This window comes from Nuphar pumila, chromosome 8 (genome assembly GCF_984573655.1).
Source record: "Nuphar pumila chromosome 8, dmNupPumi1.hap1.1, whole genome shotgun sequence".
Taxonomy (NCBI): Eukaryota; Viridiplantae; Streptophyta; class Magnoliopsida; order Nymphaeales; family Nymphaeaceae; genus Nuphar; species Nuphar pumila.
The window spans coordinates 92,211,505-92,232,649 of NC_143256.1; the positions used below are offsets into that span (position 1 = coordinate 92,211,505).

At 37.4% G+C, this 21,145-nt stretch overlaps 1 protein-coding gene across 4 annotated transcripts in view; it reads left to right on the forward strand.

Annotated features, from left to right (window-relative positions):
* The window catches only part of LOC149830013 (N-terminal acetyltransferase A complex auxiliary subunit NAA15-like), a 91,733-nt gene that overhangs the window by 38,941 nt on the left and 31,647 nt on the right, over positions 1–21,145 (forward strand). For all 4 annotated transcript variants that reach the window (XM_090015681.1, XM_090015680.1, XM_090015682.1 and 1 more), the window contains exons 15-20: positions 15,600–15,728; positions 15,834–15,916; positions 16,009–16,239; positions 20,225–20,357; positions 20,638–20,751; positions 20,885–21,016. In XM_090015681.1, coding sequence (XP_089871807.1) covers positions 15,600–15,728; positions 15,834–15,916; positions 16,009–16,239; positions 20,225–20,357; positions 20,638–20,751; positions 20,885–21,016 — 822 coding nt within the window. The remainder of the gene's footprint in view (positions 1–15,599; positions 15,729–15,833; positions 15,917–16,008; positions 16,240–20,224; positions 20,358–20,637; positions 20,752–20,884; positions 21,017–21,145) is intronic.

A 21,145-nucleotide genomic window follows, 5' to 3' on the forward strand; every position in this document is an offset into this window, starting at 1 on the left:
ATCATAAGACGTCATATCTAGTATGACCAAGTCGACAGACAACTCATGCCCCTCGATAACAATGCTAACTGCCGAAAAATACTTTTCGCAGGAAGAGGATGCACCTATAGGTGACATCCTATGTGACATGGGTGCGGGTGCGGGTGCAGGTGCGGGGATTCGACACTTCCAAAAAAACCGGGATTCGGGGGTGCTGCAGGGGCAAAAATGTAAATATATATATATATATATAGTGTATATGTATGAATGTATGGTAGCTGTTAAGGTCCATGACATTTATGCCGAACTTACTTTTTACCATTTTTTTATCTTATATGGTTGTCCCCAAAGATGAAAGTGATGAGTTGTGGAGCTTGATTCATTGTTTTTGCCGTTGCAGGAAGGGGGGTACGGGGGCTCCGCTCGGCGCGGGTCCCGCTGCGCGTTCAGCGGGCGGGGTCCAGGGGGGGCGCCCCTGGCGGGGGATTATAGGGGGGCAGCGCCCCCCAAAGAATTTTTTTAAAATTCCACAGACCATTTCATAGGGCAATTTTTTTTTAAAAAAAATCCAAAAAAAATAGACAAAAATGACCTTGGGTGCGGTCAACGCACCCAGGGTCGGGTTGACCGCACCTGGTGCCGCACCCGCACCCGCGTCGAGTCGCGTCAACGCAGGTGCGACACCCTGCTAGTCGAATCCCTGTGACATAGGTGACATCACATCAAAAGCCTTTTCAAAGCTACAAGAAACCAATTTGAGCAATGTTGCAAACGAAGCAGAAATAAAACTATGGGTCACGCTCGAATCAAACATCACACGAGCAAAGTGATCGACGACTAAGAAGATACCTTCTATTAGGTCAGTCTGATCAACCTGAGTAGCTGTTGTAGCTGCGTAAACTCGCCCATTGGTCCTGCCCTGACCTTGCTGCGGTGGCTGCTTCTGCTGACCTCCTCGAGCCGTTGGCTTGTTCGGACAATATGGAGTAATGTGCCCAGGTTGCTGACACTGATAGCAGACTCCCTTGAACATCGAACAAAAGCCCAGAGGATGGTTCTTGTCGCACTTGCGACATGCTGACTGGGCCTTTCCTTGCCGTCTCTGCTACTGGGGTCGACCCTGCTGTCGCCCTTCACGGGTCCGCTGCCTCTTGTCACCTTGAGTCTCTCCGCCTGCAGGTGGGATATTTCTCGCTCCGCCCGAAGAACCACCACCTTTGCCACCTCCCTTCTGAAATGCATTCCTGAACCTCTCCCAGTCCTCCGTCAAGACTGTAACTGGCTCTATCGCGTCGACCAAGGTAGTAGGTCGACTCATCAACACTCAGGTCCGCAACCCGTCTTTCAGCCCACGCACAAACTTAGCTGCCCTTGCTTTCTCACCAACGAACAAGTTCGGACAGTATCGCTTTAAGCTCTTGAATTTGGTGGCGTAGTCCACCAGACTCATGCTTCCCTAAGTAAGCTCAAGGAATTGTTGTTGCATCTGCTCCCGAGCGTAAGAAGGAAAATAGGTGTCCAGAAACTCCTCCCTGAATACCTCTTAGGGAATCATGTCCAAATCAGTATACTTCACCCTCCGCAGGATGTCCCACCTCTTCTTCGTATCGCCTTTCAGACGGTACGTGCCAAAAGGGGTCTTCTTGTCCTTGGGGACATGTAGAATGTCGAATGCCCGTTCAATCTCCTCAACTCAGCTCTCAGCTGCCTCCGCCTTCCCTCAAAAAGTTGGTGGGTCCAACTTCAGGAATCTCTCGAAGGAAATGCCACCCGTGTTCAGAACGACCTCGGGTCGCCGCCTGTGCCGTTGCGTCACCTTCACCGTCATTGTCTCTGTCAGAGTGTTGAGGGCATTCATCATAAAATCTCTTTGCTCCTGCCAATCTGCGGGAGCACCAATGAAAGTTGAAGCACGGTTACGGCGATACATCTAAAACATGAAAATTATACAGTTATACCTGATCGATCCTACTCCCTTAGGATTGATCCAGAACAATTATATTCATACAATCACACCAAAGATATTAATTCACACCAGAAGAGAATTAAACTATGAATGCAATCAAGCACACAAAATTTACATGCTTAAATAAAAGTATTAAATAGCCTTACCAGTGAAGGAGACTGCTCTGGAGCACGAGACACGACTTGCTGACACTTAAGGACATGACTCACCTACCAAAATTAAAAACTTAATGCTAAAAAATGATAAAGGTGTAAGATTTGTGGTGACTCTGATACCAAACCTGTAACGACCCCAACTTATACCCCTTAAAAACACAATTTTTTTTTTAAAAATCATTATGAAAATATTCTTAGAGGCCCGGGGCCTTTACAGTTTCACTTATAATTGGATAACCAACCAAACCACTAGGGATCTTACATTTATCATTCACACCATATCAAACAAAATTTTTATTAAGTAAGAAATGTCTCGAGATAATTGCATAAGAAAAATCAGAGTGCATAGACAATTAAATGTAAATAAAAACTAAAAGAAGAGCCACACTGTCCATCTGTGAAGCTGTCTAGCAAACGTGTAACACTCGTAGTTCTCCCAGAAGTGAGTCACTTCACTGATTTTCCGTGATTGCAAAAAACCAAAAACGTAGGGTGTCAGAAATCCGAGAAATTCTGTGTATGAATCCCTCTAATGAAACAAGTAAGCATAAAGAATACAGATAGGAATTCATGCAATAATTTAGAGAAATACTATTACAATAAGAACATGATTCAAATAAACATTTAGAACATTCAACATGCTACAGGGTATAAAGTCATGCGTTCAATCATATAGGGCAAGTAGAGAAGCTAGTATGCATGATCTAATGCATAACAAGAAAATGCATGATGTCAGTGCACTTGCATGAGTACTTTATTATCTTTGATCAAATGCTCTTAGTATATTCATACCCCTTCTAGAATGCATACAATTAAAGTTTCTTTTCTTATTACCGTTGCTCGCAGATATACCAAACGCGTAAAAATTTTCGAGGTCAAGTAAGGTTCTCAATGTAACTTAGCACACAAGTTGTATTTTATTACTGAGTTTCAAACTTAACCCTCACATTCGAAATATTAGACCTCCACATCTAATGTCGGGACACTAAGGACCTTCACATCCAACCGTGCTACTTTCTTGGTATACCAAAACAACACCTGTGTCTATACACCACTCTCAGGTAAAGTGGCAAACTCTCCATAAAACCGTGGTCAGGAGAAAGAATCTCAGGGGTAATCAATAAAGAACACGAAGTTTTTGTATCCTCGTGGTCCCCCAAAACTGAAACTCTAAGATTTCAATTCTAACGACGAGAGATCTCAGAACATATATTACACTGTTCATTTTTTTCTTTATCTTGTTATTAAAGGCCAATTATTTGGTTTGCAATTCAACATGCAAAAACAAAGGCATAATCTCGCATACTTCCTAGCGAGGACCATTACAGGACCACCGTTCGCAGAAAAGCATAGAACAATGCAACAATATTAATGTGATTTTTGCGATGCATGTAAAATAAATAAGGAGCAAACTAAAGATCGAGGCCCACCAGGTCCACGATGATTCATTTCGATCATCGATGCACCATATGCAAAAACCATAACAATATGCTATATATGAAATGAATCACATCCTTTCCAAATTCCCATTCATACATGTCATTTAAGCATGTGCATCAGTAATATGCATATGCATGTGCATGAGTTCACAACTTGATATTCCTTGCATGTTCTCACTCGATTCACATATTCATGTCAAGTACCTGCTATCTGTCACAAATTATTTCAATTAAAACATATGAATACTCATGCAGGCATTTACATGCAACAACTTATAAATTTCACATATGCACATGTATGTGTAGTAACTGTCCCGTAACATTTTAATTAAGCATGATGTAATGCATACGAAATTTCATTCTTTATTTTGCATAAAGCCTCACTCAAATCTGAAATAAAAATTTGGAAATTAATATGCCATTTTCAGATTCATTGAAGCATGTCAGATGAGCATCAAAAGAAATTACATATATCCATTGAATCCCGGACATGCCAAGCAATAAAAAAATTATATGATTCCCCCCCCCTTTTTTTTTTAAAGAACCCACTGCACCCAGCCGACCCTGTCGGCTAGGGTTCGGTTCAGGCCCAACTGAACCCAACCAGCTGGGTCTGGCCTGGCAGGAAACTGCCAGGCCGTAGGCTAGACTGGGCAGGCAAGGGCCCGGCATGCCCAGCCGAGCCACTTGGCTAGGCTGCCAGGTGCCTACCCAGCACGAGGCCGGGTCTGGTCCAGCCCTACCAGACCCAAGCCAAGACTAGTAGGGCCTGTCAGGACAGATTCGGCTGGCCTCACAATCAGCCCACCCGGCAATCCAACAAAATTTTTCCTAATTTTTTATTGAAAACATGGAAATCCCCTTTTTATAACTGGAGACAGCATCTATATGCAACCTCACACTCCACATATGCAGAATTTACTTCTCTTTACTTGAAGCAATGTATACATATGCCGAATTTTATTCCAAGAAAACAATCATATGAATCTGTCCATACAATATACTTGCATATGTAATTTTAAACAATAGTATGCTTGGGTCTGCAGATTTACTTTAATGTATGCGTGCACTAATAAATCTCAGATTTAGGCCTGACCGATTTCGTACATCAAATGTGTTCCCATATGCACGTTAACATGCAACGTGTGAGGTATACATTCCCATACATGATCCAAAACAAGTATGTTACCGCATGCTCATACACATTTTTATTTAAGTATGCATATTTAGATTCCTTAATATGACATGCATGCATAATTATAATTTCTTTCACATGACTGCATGCATCCAACAACTTGTACATTGGGGAAATCGTAGGATTTGAATCGACTACGAAACAAGAGCTTAAAAGGCATCTTTGACATAAAATAAAATTCTGTTTAGGATAAATGATACATACATAGAAATTTATTTTGAAAAGGGTAAATGACATCGAAAACGAATCCATGAAAGAGGATCCATGAATCCTCTTTCATATATTATAGAGTAGGCATATGGATCGAAAAAAAAAAGAATAAAAAAGTCTGGTGAAAAATATTAGACGGATGGAGAATAGGGCTCCTCCTTCCTCTCTTCCTTCCTTTCTTTCTATTTCTTTTTTCTCTCTTTCGTTTCCCCTCTTTTTTTTTTCTTAAATAGAGTGAGAGGGGGTGACAGCCCCTCCTTCTCCAGCCCTCTCTAAAGGGCGGGAGAAGGAGAGTTTCCAAAAAATTTTTTAAATCCTACGATTTCCCCAATGTATGTGTAGTAACTGTCCCGTCTCCAACTCTCTCCTCTCTTGTTTTCAAATTTTTTAAAACTACTCTATGTTGACTTATTTTTAAATCTTTTCAATTCCTTTAAAAGTCCTTAATTCCTCTTGAGTCTTCTTAGGTAAGTACGAGGACACTTTTAAGAAGTCCTAATCAGCCTAATTTAAAATTTTGAAATTAATAAAATTTAATTAAATAATTATTAATTATTTAATAATTAATTAAATAATTTCGAATTTCCAAAATTGGTTTAATTACTTTAGGAGTCTTCCTAACTCCAGTTAGCTATAATTTAAAGCTTTAAAATTGAATTTAAAGCTACATTTTTATTGAACATGGATTTGGGTCTGGATCCGAATCCAAAATCTAAACTCATACCCGAAACAAAATTAGATCAAGATCTAGATTAAATCTAGATTAAAATGGGTCTTAAATAAGATCCAAATCTATAATAATTTGGATCATATGCATTGGATCTAATCCAATCCAACTTCGGATCCGGTTTGACAAACTGCTCAATTTTTGAAAAAATGCGATTTTCGGGCCAACCGAAACTCGAATTTAGAAAAGTAAAATATCGTTGCGTTCAGAATTCTGAGACGCATCCAACGACATATTCCACAAATATCAAATTCTAAATTTTGCCCTAAGATAACCCAAATTTCGCTTGAATTTAAAGGTAAAAAATAAAACTCTTTCTTACGCTTCGATCGGCTTGCTTCGACCTTGTCGATGAGACCTGGGCTGAGCCCAGACTCCAAAGCATCAATCTAAAATCGAAACTCAAACGATTTTTCTCCTAGACTTAGCTAAAATTTTTGACAAAATCATAAAATGTCTTAAGTATGAAAAATATGCGACATTAGAGCCCACCCCATCGGCTAGAATTCAGCCAAACCCAACTGAACCCAAAAAGCTGGGTGTAACAAGCAACCCGCCTGTCACTACCATCAAGGATTTTTAAAACTTTTTTATTTAGTTTTTATTTAGTTTTTTATTTTTATTTTTTGAAGGGCACCCAACTGCTCGGCTAGGCCTACAAGTCCCGACAGGCCTGATAAACAGGCCTGCCAACACCTGTTTGGTTGTTGCATAGGTTTGGCTCGGTCTGGCCAGACCACCCACTGAATCTGCTTAAAAAAATATCTTTAACACCCCCGCCCCCCTTTTTTTTTATTAAAGATGGTCTAGCACCCAGCCGACTCAGTCGGCTGGGGCTCGGTTCCAGCCCAACCGACTGGGTCAGCTGGGCCTGGCAGTGTACCCCCAGCCCCAGGCTGGGCCTGTGCACCACCTGCCAGAGCTTGGCAGTCACTCGGCTCGCTGCCAGCCAGCCCAAGCCACAAGAAAAATTTTGTTGTTTTTTTTAAACCTAACCTAGCAGTTACCCAACACAGGCAACACCTGTACAGGTCTGCCATGCCATCACAGGCCAGCCAAGCACCTCTCGCCTGGGTTGTCGGTGAGCCACTAACGACAAAAGAAAAAAATCAATACATATGGGTTGTCGATGAGCTCACACTAGAAATTTTTAATATGAGCATGCATGCATAAACGGATTAGAATTCTAAGCATGCATTCATATGAAATAAACCTTCTAACACATGTAATATGCACATTCAAAAATCAAATATGCAGGCATGAACTTACTAACCACATCAAAAATATTCAGATTCACCATTTTCAATGATGGACACATGCATAGGAATTATTCCACCATAAGCTTACATGCATCTAATAGTCCATAACATGGACCATCCATGAAAATCGATTTTCATCGAGAGCAAGCTCTAAATAATGTTTTTATCACAAATAAAAGTTCTGTTTTAGCATATACAGAAATTTACTTTTTTGAAAAGGTGAAAAAAAACCACATACATGGAAGAGGATCCATGAGTCCTCGTCCATGCATTTTATAGTAAACATATATATTTGCTCTTTAATCATGGATTTCCACCAAAATATTGCATGAAAATCCAATCGGTATTCATCTTCTCACTTGATTCAAGAGAGAAAACCCGTACCTTGACAGTGAATCAAAAAGAAAAATGTTGATGGTGAAAACGTCGGACGGCTGGAGAGCAATGGATCTCCCTCTCCTTCCTCCTTTCTTTCTCTTTTATCTTTTCTCTCTTTTCATTTCTTTTTTTTTTTGTTTAAATAGACCAAAAGGGGGTCCCCCCCCTCTCCAGCTCCTTCTAGTTGGGTTGGAGATGGAGGGTTTCCAAAATTTAAGACTCTCACCCTCGAGTTTCCAAAAATTTCAAAACTCCCTTATGTTGACTTTTTTTCAATGTTCCCAATTTTTTAAAAGTCTTTATAAAACTTTCTTTAGCCTACTTAGGCATGTATAAGGCCTCTTTTCATAATCAACCTTGCAAATAAAATTTGGAATTAAATAAAATTAATTAATTATTAATTATTAATTATTAAATAATTAATAATTATTCAGAAGCTTTCAAAAGTTGCCATATTAACTTGGGAGACTTATTAACACTAAATAACTCCAATTTAAAGGTTTCTAATGAATTTAAAGTTAGAAATTCGTTGGGCATGGATTTTAATCAGGATATAAGAACCAAACCCATCTCCAAAAATCCAAATGAATTTTGGATAGGGCCTAATCCGGATTAATATGGGTCTTGGATAGAGTTCAGATCCATATTAATTTGGATCAAATCCATTGGATCTAGTCCGATCCAAATCCGGATTCAAACCGACAAACTACTCATTTTTTTAAAAAAATGCGATTTTTGGGCCGACCAGAACTCAAATTTGGAAAAGTAACATATCATTACGCTCGGCATTTTGAGACACATCCAACGATATATCACATGAATATAAATTTTGAATTTTGCTCGAAAATAATTTGAATTTTGCTCGAATTTTGCTTGAATTTAAAGGTTAAAGTTAAAACTCTTTCCTACATTTTAAATGGCTCGTTTAGACCTAGTTGATGAAACCTGGGCCAAGCCCAGACTCAAAAGTATTGGTCTAATATCGAGGTTCAAACGATTTTTCTTATATACTTAGCCAAATTTTCAACAAAATTATAAAATGACTAAGTGCGAAAATACGCGATATTACAACAAGTTGACTGTAACGACCCCAACTCATACTCCTTAAAAGGTGCGATTTTTTTTTAAACCATTGCGCAAATATTCCGAGAGACTCGAGGCCTTTATAGTTGCACTCACAATTGGATAACCAAATAAACCACCCGGGATGTTACATTTATCATTCACACCATAGCAAGCCAAACTTTATTAAATAAGTAATAATAGTCTCGAGATAATTGTATAAGAAAAATCAGAGTGCTCAAACAATTTAATGCAAAAAAAAAGAAAGAAAAATAGAGCTACAATGTCCATCTGTGAAGCTGTCTAGCAAATGTGTAACACTCGTAGCTCTCATTGATCTTCTAAGGCTGCGAAAAACACAAAAGTAGGGGTATCAAAAATCTGAAAAATTCTGTGTACGAATCCCTCTAGTAAAATAAATGAGCATAAAGAATACAGATAAGAATTCATGAAATAATTTCGAGGAATACTATTGCAATAAGAACATGGTTTAGATAAGCATTTAGAACATTTATCATGTAATAAAATATAATCTCATGCCTTTAATCGTATAAGGCAAGTAGAGAAGCAAGTAAATATACATGATCTAATGCATAACAGGAAAATGCATGATGTCTGTGTAGATACATGCGTACTTTATTATCTTTGATCAAATGCTCTTAGTATATGCACACTTCTATTAAATGTACACAATTTAAGTTTCTCTTTTTATTATCGTTGCCCGCGGATACACCAAATAAGTAGAAATTCCCGAGGTCAAGTAGGGTTCTCAAGATAACTTATCCCACAAGTTGTATTTTATTACTGGGTTCCAAACTTAACCCTCGACCAAATCACCTTTGTAACATTAAACCTCCACTTCTAATGTTGAGACACTAAGAACCTCCACATCCAATATTTTCACTTATTGGTATACCAAAACAACACCTATGTCTATACACCACTCCCAGGTAAAGTGACAGACTCTTCCTCAAACCATGGTCTGGAGAAAGAACCTCGATATCAAGTTCAGGGGTAATCAATAATGCACATAGAGTTTTTGTATTTTTGTGGTCCCCCGAAACCGAAACTCTAAGATTTTCATTCTAACGATGGGAGATCTCGAAAATATATTACACTGTTATTTTATCTTTATTTGTTTATTAATAATCAATTCTTTAATTTGCAATTCAGTATACAAACAAAGACACAAGCTCGCATATTCTCCTGCGAGAACCATCACGGGACCACCGTCCATAGAAAAACATAGAACTGTGCAACAACATTAATACGATTTTTGCGATGCATTTGAAATAAGTAAAAGAGGAGCAAACCAAAGCTCAAGGCTCACCAGGCCTACGCTGATTCATTATGATCACCGATGCACCATATGCAAAAACCATAACAATATCCCATACACGAAATAAATCACATGCTTTCCAAATGCGCATTCATATATGCAATTTTAACTATACGCATGAAACAAGGATATTGTTAAGCATGTTTTTATTCAATTCATATGCTAGAGACAAGTGCACGCTTTCATTTAATGCACATATTTAAGTCAACTGCATGATTCTATTCATTACGCATAATCATGTCAATTGCATACTTTCATTGTGTACATATATTCATGTCAATGCATGTTTTCTTTGAGTGTACATATTCATGTCAATGCATCCGCCATTGGGAACATTCATGCAACTGCACGCATGTAAAAGCCACATAAATTTCATGTATACTCATGCATCCTGTACAAACTTTGTACCTAGGTGTCACATCCCACCAAGGCACGAGAGAGATTAAGCTCATAATATGGACCAACATCAAAGTGCATGCTTTCATGATAACATCAAGAAAAAATCTGTATACATGTTTGATTCAGCTCCCCGAATTGAAAATACACACACTGTGTTAGATTCACATATATATATATATATATATACATACATATATGCATATATATACATATTTGTTTTTTTTTTGTTTTTTGTTTCTCTAAAGGGGGTCACACCTAACCGACCCAGTCGGTTGGGGTTCCAAACAGGCCCAGCCGTCCTTGGTTGTCTGGGTCTATGCTTGACAGACCCCAGGTCGGGCCTGGCAGTGGACTGCTAGGCCTGTCAGAGTCCTGCCCAAAGGCTGAACTGGGCCTGGCAAGTCCCTGCCAGCCCGGGCTAGCCGAGCCATCCCGGGCTAGCCGAGCCATCCCAGCTGAGCCCATCGGCTGGGCCTGACAGCTTATGCACAGGCCCAGCCCGGGCCTGTGTGTGTGCTGTCAGTGCCGGACAGCCCCCCAAACATAAACAAAATACACATTTTTTTTTTTACCTGAGTAGGCTCAACCCAGCAATTCGGCTGAGCCTTGCGGCTCGGCAGGCTCTGTCAGGCCAGCTGGACTCAGCCCAGCCAGGCCTGGCAGATCTATCAGTACATTGACAGGTCTGGCCAGACCTGGCCAGCCGAGCCATGCTTGGCTGGTCTGTTCAGCCAGATCATGAGGTCCCAACAAAAGAAAGAAAAAAAGGACAGTGGGTCCACTAACGACCCGATTTCTTTTTCTTTAAAACTGTGCATGAACCATGCATATCTTAATGAATGAAAAACATGTATTACACTGTCACATGGGTGTGGGTGCGGGTGCGGGGGTGCAGCACTTTAAAAAAACTTGGGTGCGGGGGTGCGGCAAAAATATAAAAAATATATATATATATATATATATATATATATATATATATATATATATATATATAAAGTCCAAAAGTTGGACATAAATGACCCTGGGTGCATTGACTGCACCCAGGGTCAGGTTGACCGCATCGGGTGCGGGTGCGACACGGGTGCGGCACCTAGTTTAAGAGTCCCTGTGACATAGGTATTACACATTATCAGACTTGTACATGCATGCATTTACAGAATCATGGCTCAAATATGCATGTTTAAACAATGATCTTGTTCACATAAGGTTACAAACGAATCAAACCATGTGCATGTTCAAAAATGTAACATGGACATTTAGCCTACTTGTGATTACCTATTCAAGAAGGCATGTATTTTCAATGTTTTCAATAAACACACCATTACACACACGTTTACTGAAAAGTACATGCATACAATATGATTTCATCATATATTTTCATGCATATACTCAGTCCATATCATGATCCATCCATAGAAATCGATATTCATCAAAGAGGGTTTTAAAAGAACCACTCCTACCACCAATAAAAATTCTGTTATACATGTACATAAATTTTATTTCATTGGAAAGGCTGAAAGAAATAAAAAATACACCATGAAGGAAGATCCATGAATCATCCTCCGTGAGTTTTTGAGAAAACAAACACATAAACGTTTTTTCATGGATTTCCATCCAAGATATTGCATAGAAATCAAACCGGCATTCGATTTCTCACTTGAATCCAAAAGAGGAGACCCGTACCCTTACAAAAATTGAAAGAACAAGGAAAACCATCGGTAAAACACATCGGATGGCTAGAGAAGAGGGCTCCTCCTTCCTCTCTTCATTTCTCTTTTCGTTCTTTCTCTCTCCTCTCTCCCTACTTGACAGTTTTTTTTTCTTTTTTTCTAGGCTCTAAGGCCTATTTATAGGCATAGCGGGTGATACCCCCCCTCTCTCCGGGCTGGAGAGAAAGCCTTCACCTTGGACTCTCTTCAAGTTTCCAATTTTTTTGAAATTCCTCAAAAGTTGACTTTTCTAAATTTGGTATTTTTAAAAGTCTTTCTTAATCCCTCTTAGGTAAGAATAAGGACTCTTTAAAGAAGTCATAATCAGCTCTAAAATAAAATTTCGAAATTTATAAAATTTAATTAAATAATTAATTTATTATTAATTATTTAATAATAATTTAAATATTTTTGATTTTCTAAAGTTAGTTTAATTACTTTAGGAGTCTTCTTAACTCTAGCTAGCTTTAATTTAAAGCTTTAAACTGAATTTAAAGCTAAATTTTTATTGGACATGAATTTGGGTCCGGATCCAAATCCATATCCAAAACGAAATTGGATCATGATCTGGATCAAATCCTGATTAAGATGGTTCTTGAATAAGATCCAAATCCATATTAAATCGGATCATATGCATTGGATCCAATTCGATCCAACTTCGGATCCAGTTTGACAAACTGCTCAATTTTTGAAAAAAGAGATTTTCGGGCCAACCGGAACTCGAATTTAGAAAAGTAAGATATCGTTGTGCTCAGAATTTCGAGATACATCCAACGACATATTATCCGAATATCAAATCCGAATTTCGCCTGAAAATAACCTGAATTTTGCTTGAATTTAAAGGTCGAAAATAAAACTCTTTCTCACGCTTCTATTGGTTCGTCTCGACCTTATTGATGAGATCTGGGCCAAACCGGACTCAAAAACATCAGTCTAAAATCGAGTTTCAAACAATTTTTCTCCCAGACTTAGCCAAATTTTTGACCAAATCATAAAATGACTACTTGTGAAATTATGCAACATTACATTGATAATCTAAACTATCATAAAATAAGGTACACACAACTCACCCCAACAAACATCTCTAAACAAATAACAAGGCCAAGATGAATGATGCATCATATACAATTCTGTGATGGACAATCCAAATGCCATAAAAAAGGCAATACATACTCACATGATTCAATTTCCAAATAGGTGAGTTCATATCAAATACTAGATTTGAAAAAGCAAGTTTCAAATCAAGTCCAATAAAGTTAGGTAAAAAACTTATAAAAAATTTGTGCAATCATATGCACAACAATACGTCAATTGATGCAATTATATGCAATACATGATGTCTTATAACAATTTTTCGCAAACTTGAGCAAGCAAATAACGAGTCATGCCCAATACATGCACTTTACATAAAAGTGATGTGATTATGAGGTTTGAGAATCCTTCAAAAGAACATAAGTCCACCCAAGAGAAAAAGTGCATTAAGCACATCATATACAAAAGATCAATAAGTCTCATTAAAGAACACATAGGATAAGAAGTTAGATCTAAATCATAGGTCTACTATGAGACAATTGAAAGCAAGCATGTAGAAATTCATAAAGATCTATATATACAAATAACATACATAATCATCTCTAATCATGAACCCACATTTGTCATACACGAAATTTTATCATAATGCAACAAATATGATTTTTTTATGAAGCATGATACAAAATATCAAAGCGTAAGAGAGAAACCACTAGGAGTTGCAAGAGTGCACAAGTACCCAATTCAATAAATCACCAATGGACAAAAGTAAATAAGTCCACTAAGGACTAAATGATAAGTATAAAAGAAAAAATAAGTTTTAACAATGCTCAAGATGAAGCATAAACACAAGAATGCACTAAGATAAGGATATAATCCACAATAGAGAAAACATTTAATATTTTAAAATATGCAATCGAGTACATGATGACAAGCCATACTTATGTCATTCAATACTCATAAAAATTACTTGAGGCATATACCAAGAATCCCACAAGTCATTAATTTGAAAATAATCTTAATAAGTTATATAATGATAAAGCCATATCACTCAAACATACATGAAACAAGACCTCTATGAGAGCATAATATCTTGATCTCATAATTAAAAAATAACCTAAAGAGACATCACAATATATTAACAATCCCAAGATAGTCCATGTATGCACATACGATAAGGGTCATTCAAACATGAAATTTCATATTTTGCAAAACATGAACACATATAGGATTTTAAGAAATCACATATCTTTGCAAAATATAATTTTTTACCACATATTTACAATTAAAAACATATATTTCATATATCAAAAGATAACAATCTCTACATATTCTAATTTCAAAAGAAAAACATTTAATTTTAACATAACCCATTTAAAAAAACTGCCTACCATACATATAAAGATAAAGAGACAAAGATACATACCGGAATGCAAAATCCTTGAATCCATATCATTCATAAATACAAATCCTTTTCAAGACCATGACGCCTTGCTTTGATACCATGTCACGAAATGGCGCGGATCCCAAAGTACACCATAATGGACTCCAAGAACATAATACATTTGGATAAAAAACATGAGAGCTAAAAAGATACATGAAAATGTGAATGAATAACTCTATTCATAATGGACATTAAGAATACAAAAGGAAAATTACATTGGTGAGTTGATAACTCTAGTTATAATGGACACTAAAAATACAAAAGAAAAATTATATTTGAACCTCACTACAAATACACTCATCATACAAGCCTAATACTACCCATCACTCTCAACCCTTACACATTCACACACACCCTTATTTATAGTGGAGAAAGAGAGAAAAGTAGAGGAGAGAAGAGAAAGAGTGAAAATAAGAGGGGAAGTCTTCTCTCATTAAGGAATGAGAGAGATTTCCCAACGGCTAGAATTCTAGCCGTTGGGAGCAAGTCAAACTAGCTTTGACTTGACTCCCAACACACATATATATATATATATGTTACATTAATCTTAACAGTCCATTTCTATTTTCAATTATGAATTTGAAAAACTTGTTCTGTTTTCAAATGGCCATCAATTCTATTCCATGTAATTTTAATTCAAACTTTTTAAGATACAGTTTGAGAAAAATGGGAGCATATAATAGACAGGCTACTCAGTTACCATGTACCATGATCGACAAATAAAAAAAACATCTGAATGGTGCTCTATGTAGTCAAAGGTGCTAGAGTGGCACCTAGTCAGTAGACCTCTAAAAGGTTTAGTCTGGGACTAGGCGGGACTAGTCAGCTTAGTTGATACTAAAAAACAAAAAAACTACAGAATTTATAATGAATTGCTAAAATTAATAGGAAATATGTATTCAATATGACATTAATCAGCATGATAATTATGAATAGAATATAACATGACATAGCACACAATAAAACTGTAACTTTGTGCTATGACTCCTATATTTTTTTGTTGATTAGATCTGCTAGCACTAGCAACAGGAACCCTTCCATTCGTGAATGAGTAGAAAATGAAAATTGAAGCTGTAAACATAGAGTATATGGAAGGTACATAGATTATGTACTTACACACATATATGCATGTAGGTATGTATGTATGTATTATAAAGTTTTCTTCTGAAGCATGACTCGTATATTGGCAATCTGTTGACAATATTGCAGTTTGAGTCTCTTGAGATGTGTTGCACATGGTGCCTGTTGAGACTGGTTTTACTTTGACATTTCTGTGCAGTGTACCTGACATGGACTCTATTGGACACAGGGCAGAATCCTAAAACATGCAGGTGATTTAGCTGCGGCAGCTGCATTGGCAGATGAAGCTCGTTCAATGGATCTTGCGGATCGCTTCATAAATAGTGAATGTGTGAAGCGCATGCTTCAGGCTGACCAGGTTTACATTAACAAATGGTGCATCTTTTTCACCACTGAAATTGTTTTTGGTGTATGTTTATGTTTTGACAAGTAATTTTGTCCCACTTGAAAATCTGTTGTAAAGGTGGGGTTAGCAGAGAAGACTGCAGTATTGTTCACCAAGGATGGGGATCAGCACAATAACTTGTATGACATGCAATGCATGTGGTTAGCCCTTGTGACCTGTAATCATGTCATTGGCGATGCAATATATGGATGTGTAGATATCTTATAGCTTTTATATTTTCTTTCTTGGTAAGGTATGAACTTGCTTCAGGAGAAAGCTACTTTCGACAAGGTGACCTGGGTCATGCTCTAAAGAAATTTTTGGCTGTTGAGAAGCATTATTCAGATATGACTGAGGATCAGTTTGACTTTCACTCTTATTGCTTGAGGAAAATGACATTACGATCTTATGTGGAAATGTTGAGGTTTCAAGATCGTTTGCATTCTCATTCCTACTTCCACAGAGCAGCAGTGGGGGCTATTAGGTATGGTCCATGACTGAAGCATAATTGCTGGAGCTGGTTTACTTGTGATTCCTTTGGTGGCTGCTTTCTGTTTTGCCAAAACTTGTCATTGCTATTTAACAAAGATATTGGGCTGAATTTGTGGATAGTCTGAGCCTCTTTTCTTTGGTATAATAATGCAAAATAAATGACACATCTCCTTTAGGGGTTTCTTATTTGAGTAAAATTCTCTAAATACCTCCTGCAGATTGTTTTTGCAATCCTGCCAATGGATTTAACTTAGATCTGCCGGGAAACCATAAGGTCTTCATGCTTGTTTTGTGGCATGCTTTGAAGTTTGAACCTATGTTACATGGATACAGTTGCGGATACAGGGATATGGCCATTTTTATGAAGTTTCCAGTATAACTTGTGTATAAAAGGATGTGGAACGACAGTCAAAATGGAGTATCCATGTGACATAGCTTTGAACTAATGGCCTAATCTCATCTTCAGTGAAGGAAGCGATGAGTTTGGACTTTGGACTTGTTCATAGATGATATATTTTGAAAATTGGATCAGGCAGGCTTGACTAAGAGGTGAATTGAATTTCTTCTTAGGCTCTGTTTGGAAACCGACAGTTGGAGGAAGTTTATGCATTTTGAAAAGTGGCAGCTGCTAAATCTTGGATTTGGTGCAAATATGAAAGGGAGAAGGTCTCACTTCCTTTCCCAAGTGCACCAACTCCCATCCCAGCTGACCATATTTTTACCAAATGCATAAACTACCACCCCAGCTACTAGATATGTCACACGGATACTCCATTTTAGCCCTCTTATTGTGTCCCTTTATGTACTTGTCATATTAAAAACTTCATAAAAATAGCCGTATCCATGTGACATAGGCTGCTAGTTCCCAAAAAAGGTCTTAAAATAATTAGCTGCCACCTGGTTGATATCAATTGGCTTCAACTGTACAGCCCTCAATAAAACTATATGGAATGGGATTTCCCTTTGCTCTGTCAGTGGCTGAAGGTGGAAGGATTTCATAATTTGGTCACCATTCATTCAGGTGACCCTTGATCTCTGCTTCCAGTATCTCTTCCCTAATCCTCCATTAGTTGATCTTCACTCTCAAGTCCTGCATCTGGTTCGCTATTACCATCTCTTTAGAAACCCATATCAGATAAGCTTTTTTGGAGATCCTGAGCTCTGATTCCCATTCCTTGATCTGCATGAATTTATCTTCTCTCATAACGAGCTACCAAGTGTTAGTATTTTTGCTTATAAAGTCAAGTTTTCTCATAAGTTTGAAAGTTGAATGCAGCCTAACTACATTCCTGATCATGGTTCGATCATTCTCATTAAGGATTTCAGAAAGTCTAGTACAATAATATGCCGTCGCTTGAATCTGCCCTGATCATCTGAAATTCTTTCTCCTTGTTGATAAGAATCTTCCAATGATCAAATAGGCTGCATGAGAAGGCCGCATCTCTCACATCCTGGAAATGATTATCCATGACACTTGATGCTAAAAAACAACGTAATTTTTTGAGGCAAGGCTCCCTCTTGTTGTTTCACCAAGTGAAATGGTCCCGTGCGAAGGTTATATCTACCAGCTGGTATTGGTTGACATGATTCCTGAGACTGACCATATAAGGGGATGCCCTCATAGGTAGGTCACTATGTCACGTTGGGTGCTTCACTTCAGATGTGTATTTCATGTTGACATGGCATGACAGTACACACCATGAGACTTCATGGACACAGTCAAACCTGTGTAGAGCACGATCATCACTGTGTCTTGAACTCTGTTTCTTTTTATGATCTTGATTGTTTATTTTGATTTTGCTTGTATACATCATCAATTTTCAACTTAGATTTGTTATTTAGTGTTTTTCATCATAATGATTTAGAATTTCTGCTCAATAAGTTGTGCTTAAGATGATATTCATGTTTTTTTTTTAGATTAAAAATTTTAAATGTGCATAATCATGTGAACATTATATATCTTACACTACACTAAAGTTCATTCATTACTTTCTGCTTGCAAGTTATAATTTAAGATGTTTATACTAGAGTGTATCTTTATATTTGATATAAGTATAATAGGGTAATTTTTATATTGATATAGTCTAGAAAATATCAAGTCATTTTATATTCTATAACTATTATATCAACATATGCTTCACATTTTTAAAAACCAAAGAATTAAGTAATAAATTTCAGATATAACAATAACATCATATAATATAACAAATATTGATTGTTTTCACCTATGAATTTTAGAAAACTTCCTAGTTCAGTTTTGGAATGCCTGCTGGTTGCTTCTTACTTCCCATTTCACAAGAATATAAGAAAATTGTTGCTTCTTGTTTCTGCTTTTCATTTCACTTCTCAATTATACTTCCTTCTTTTAAACCGTGGACACATCCCTTTTTTTCCCCAATGTGTCCCTTTCTTAATTCCCTCCGTCTTGTACTCATAACAAATATAATTAAGGACCTCTCTACATCCACCGATGTGTTGTGGTCTATGTCACATGGGTGCGGGGGTGCGGCAAAAATATAAAAAATTATATATATATATATATATATATATATATATATAAAGTCCAAAAGTTGGACATAAATGACCCTGGGTGCGTTGACTGCACCCAGGGTCAGGTTGACCGCATCGGGTGCAGGTGTGGGTGCGGCACCTAGTTGGAGAATCCCGGTGACATATAGGGCAAAAAAATTTTTCTTGGCATTTTTTTTTAAGTCTGAAAAATTGGACCAAAATGACCCTGGGTGTGTTGACCGCACTCAGGGTCGGGTTGACCGCACCCGGTGCCGCACCCGCACCCGCGTCGCGTCGTGTCAACACGGGTGCGGCACCCTGCTAGCCGAATCCCTGTGACATACGTTGTGGTGGATCCATGTAATGAATGGTATTCTACAGATGTCCAATAACTGAGTGAACAAAGAGCTCTCTGGTTTTTCCTTTCAACCAAAATAAGCAATAGGAAGAATTAACTCAAGCAAGGAGCTGCATTAATGAGTATTGTGGTTAACAGGATCATTATCATGAAACACTGATTATCCATATATGAACGTGAACTGGAAATTTTTCTCGAGTTCAAAGACGAAATATTTCTTATTTCTATATTTAGTTAAATCCATAGTCACAAATATCATCAGTGATTCAGTTTATATTTTCAAAGTCTGATATTATTCTAAAAAATATAATATTTTTAAAATATCACCTGTTTTGAAAACATTGCATTTTTAATCCAATATTTACCCAAGAAAGCACTTCTCCAGTGCATATATATATTATTTATGTTTTTTATACATCAATATTTTCCTGAAATTTTCTTGATAAAAACTAGATTTTTTCGTCATCGATGTTTTCCCAAGAACGAGATTTGTGCCTATGATTAAATCTTTGGCAGAAGGTCTGTAAAATTTCTTTTAACCAACTCTATATATGCTCAATAGAGGTCAGAGCTTTCTAGGACAACCATCAAAATCTCTGCAAAGATAGAAATAACTATACCTTTTCATAGAAATTATGGAACTTGCTTAAATTCTTGAATCTTCACCTTTACCTGTTTGGATAGTGCTGTCTGTTCAATCTTAGTTTGACTTCATGGTTGAAGGATGATATCCGAAGAGCACCTTGTTATCTGACAAAAACTGTCATGACAGTCTTCTAATCTGGATCTCTGATGCTAGGTAAAACAAGAAAGCATGGAAGAGATGAAGATAACAATATTGATTCATGACTTATTTTCAGGGTGAATTGCAATATGTTAATGTAAAGCAATCTTTAAGAGGCAACCACATAGGATGCCTATATTAGAGTCCACTGTGAGGTGGAAATAGAAGATGAGTATGCTTCTTACTCTACAATAAAGAAATGTGTGGATAGAAACTACTCAACGAAATGTATATGACAGCAGTGGAATGAATATTGTTTTTCAAATTGTAATTGCATCTTCAAGACTTCAATTGTTTATGACTGGTTTGATTCTTGATTTTCAGATGCTATATAAAGTTGTACGATTCTCCTTCAAAATCAGCGAATGAAGATGACGACAAGATGTCTAGACTACCCCCTTCCCAGAAAAAGAAATTGAAGCAGAAACAGAGGAAGGCTGAAGCTCGTGCTAAGAAGGTTTTTTAGAGCTACTTTCATTGCTTGGTTACCAGATTCACTGCTATGTCACATAGGTGTAGGTGTGGGTTCTGGTGCAGGTATGGGATTAGGACATGGGTGCACCAGATTCACTGTTATGTCACATAGGTATAGCTGTGGGTTTGGGTATGACTACAACATGGGTGCGAAAGCTACAATACTTTGAATTTCTGGGATGTGTAGTTGGTGTGGATGTGTGTGAGGGAGGGAGGGACAACATTGTTAAGTTTTTGATTTCCAGTCTTGTGCTGTTCTGTAGGAAGCAGAGGAGAAGAATGAGGAGGAGTCTAGTGCAACTGGGTTGTCAAAAAGTAGTAAGCGACAACATGTGAAACCATTAGATCTTGATCCTCATGGGGAGAAGCTCTTGCAGGTGAAATAAGGAAAACTGTCCTTTCTTTTCCACAGAGAATAATTGCATAACAAATATATTTTCAGTTGCATTAAGTTTCTGATCAAAAGGGAAAAGTACTGATGCTTTCTTTATGGTTTTGCATTTTGTGCAGATTGAAGACCCGCTAGCAGAAGCTACCAAGTATTTGAAGTTGCTTCAAAAAAACTCATCAACATCCGTGGTGACACATGTACTTTCATTCGAACTGAACATAAGGAAACAGAAGATTTTGCTTGCATTCCAGGTATCTTTTGAGTTTTGAATGGCAGAAAATGAGTTCTGGCATGCTTCAGAGTGGCTTCAGAAGTTGATCATTTTTGGTAAATAATATTATGAATGTACAATGGTCTTTTGGAAACTGTCACATGGGTAC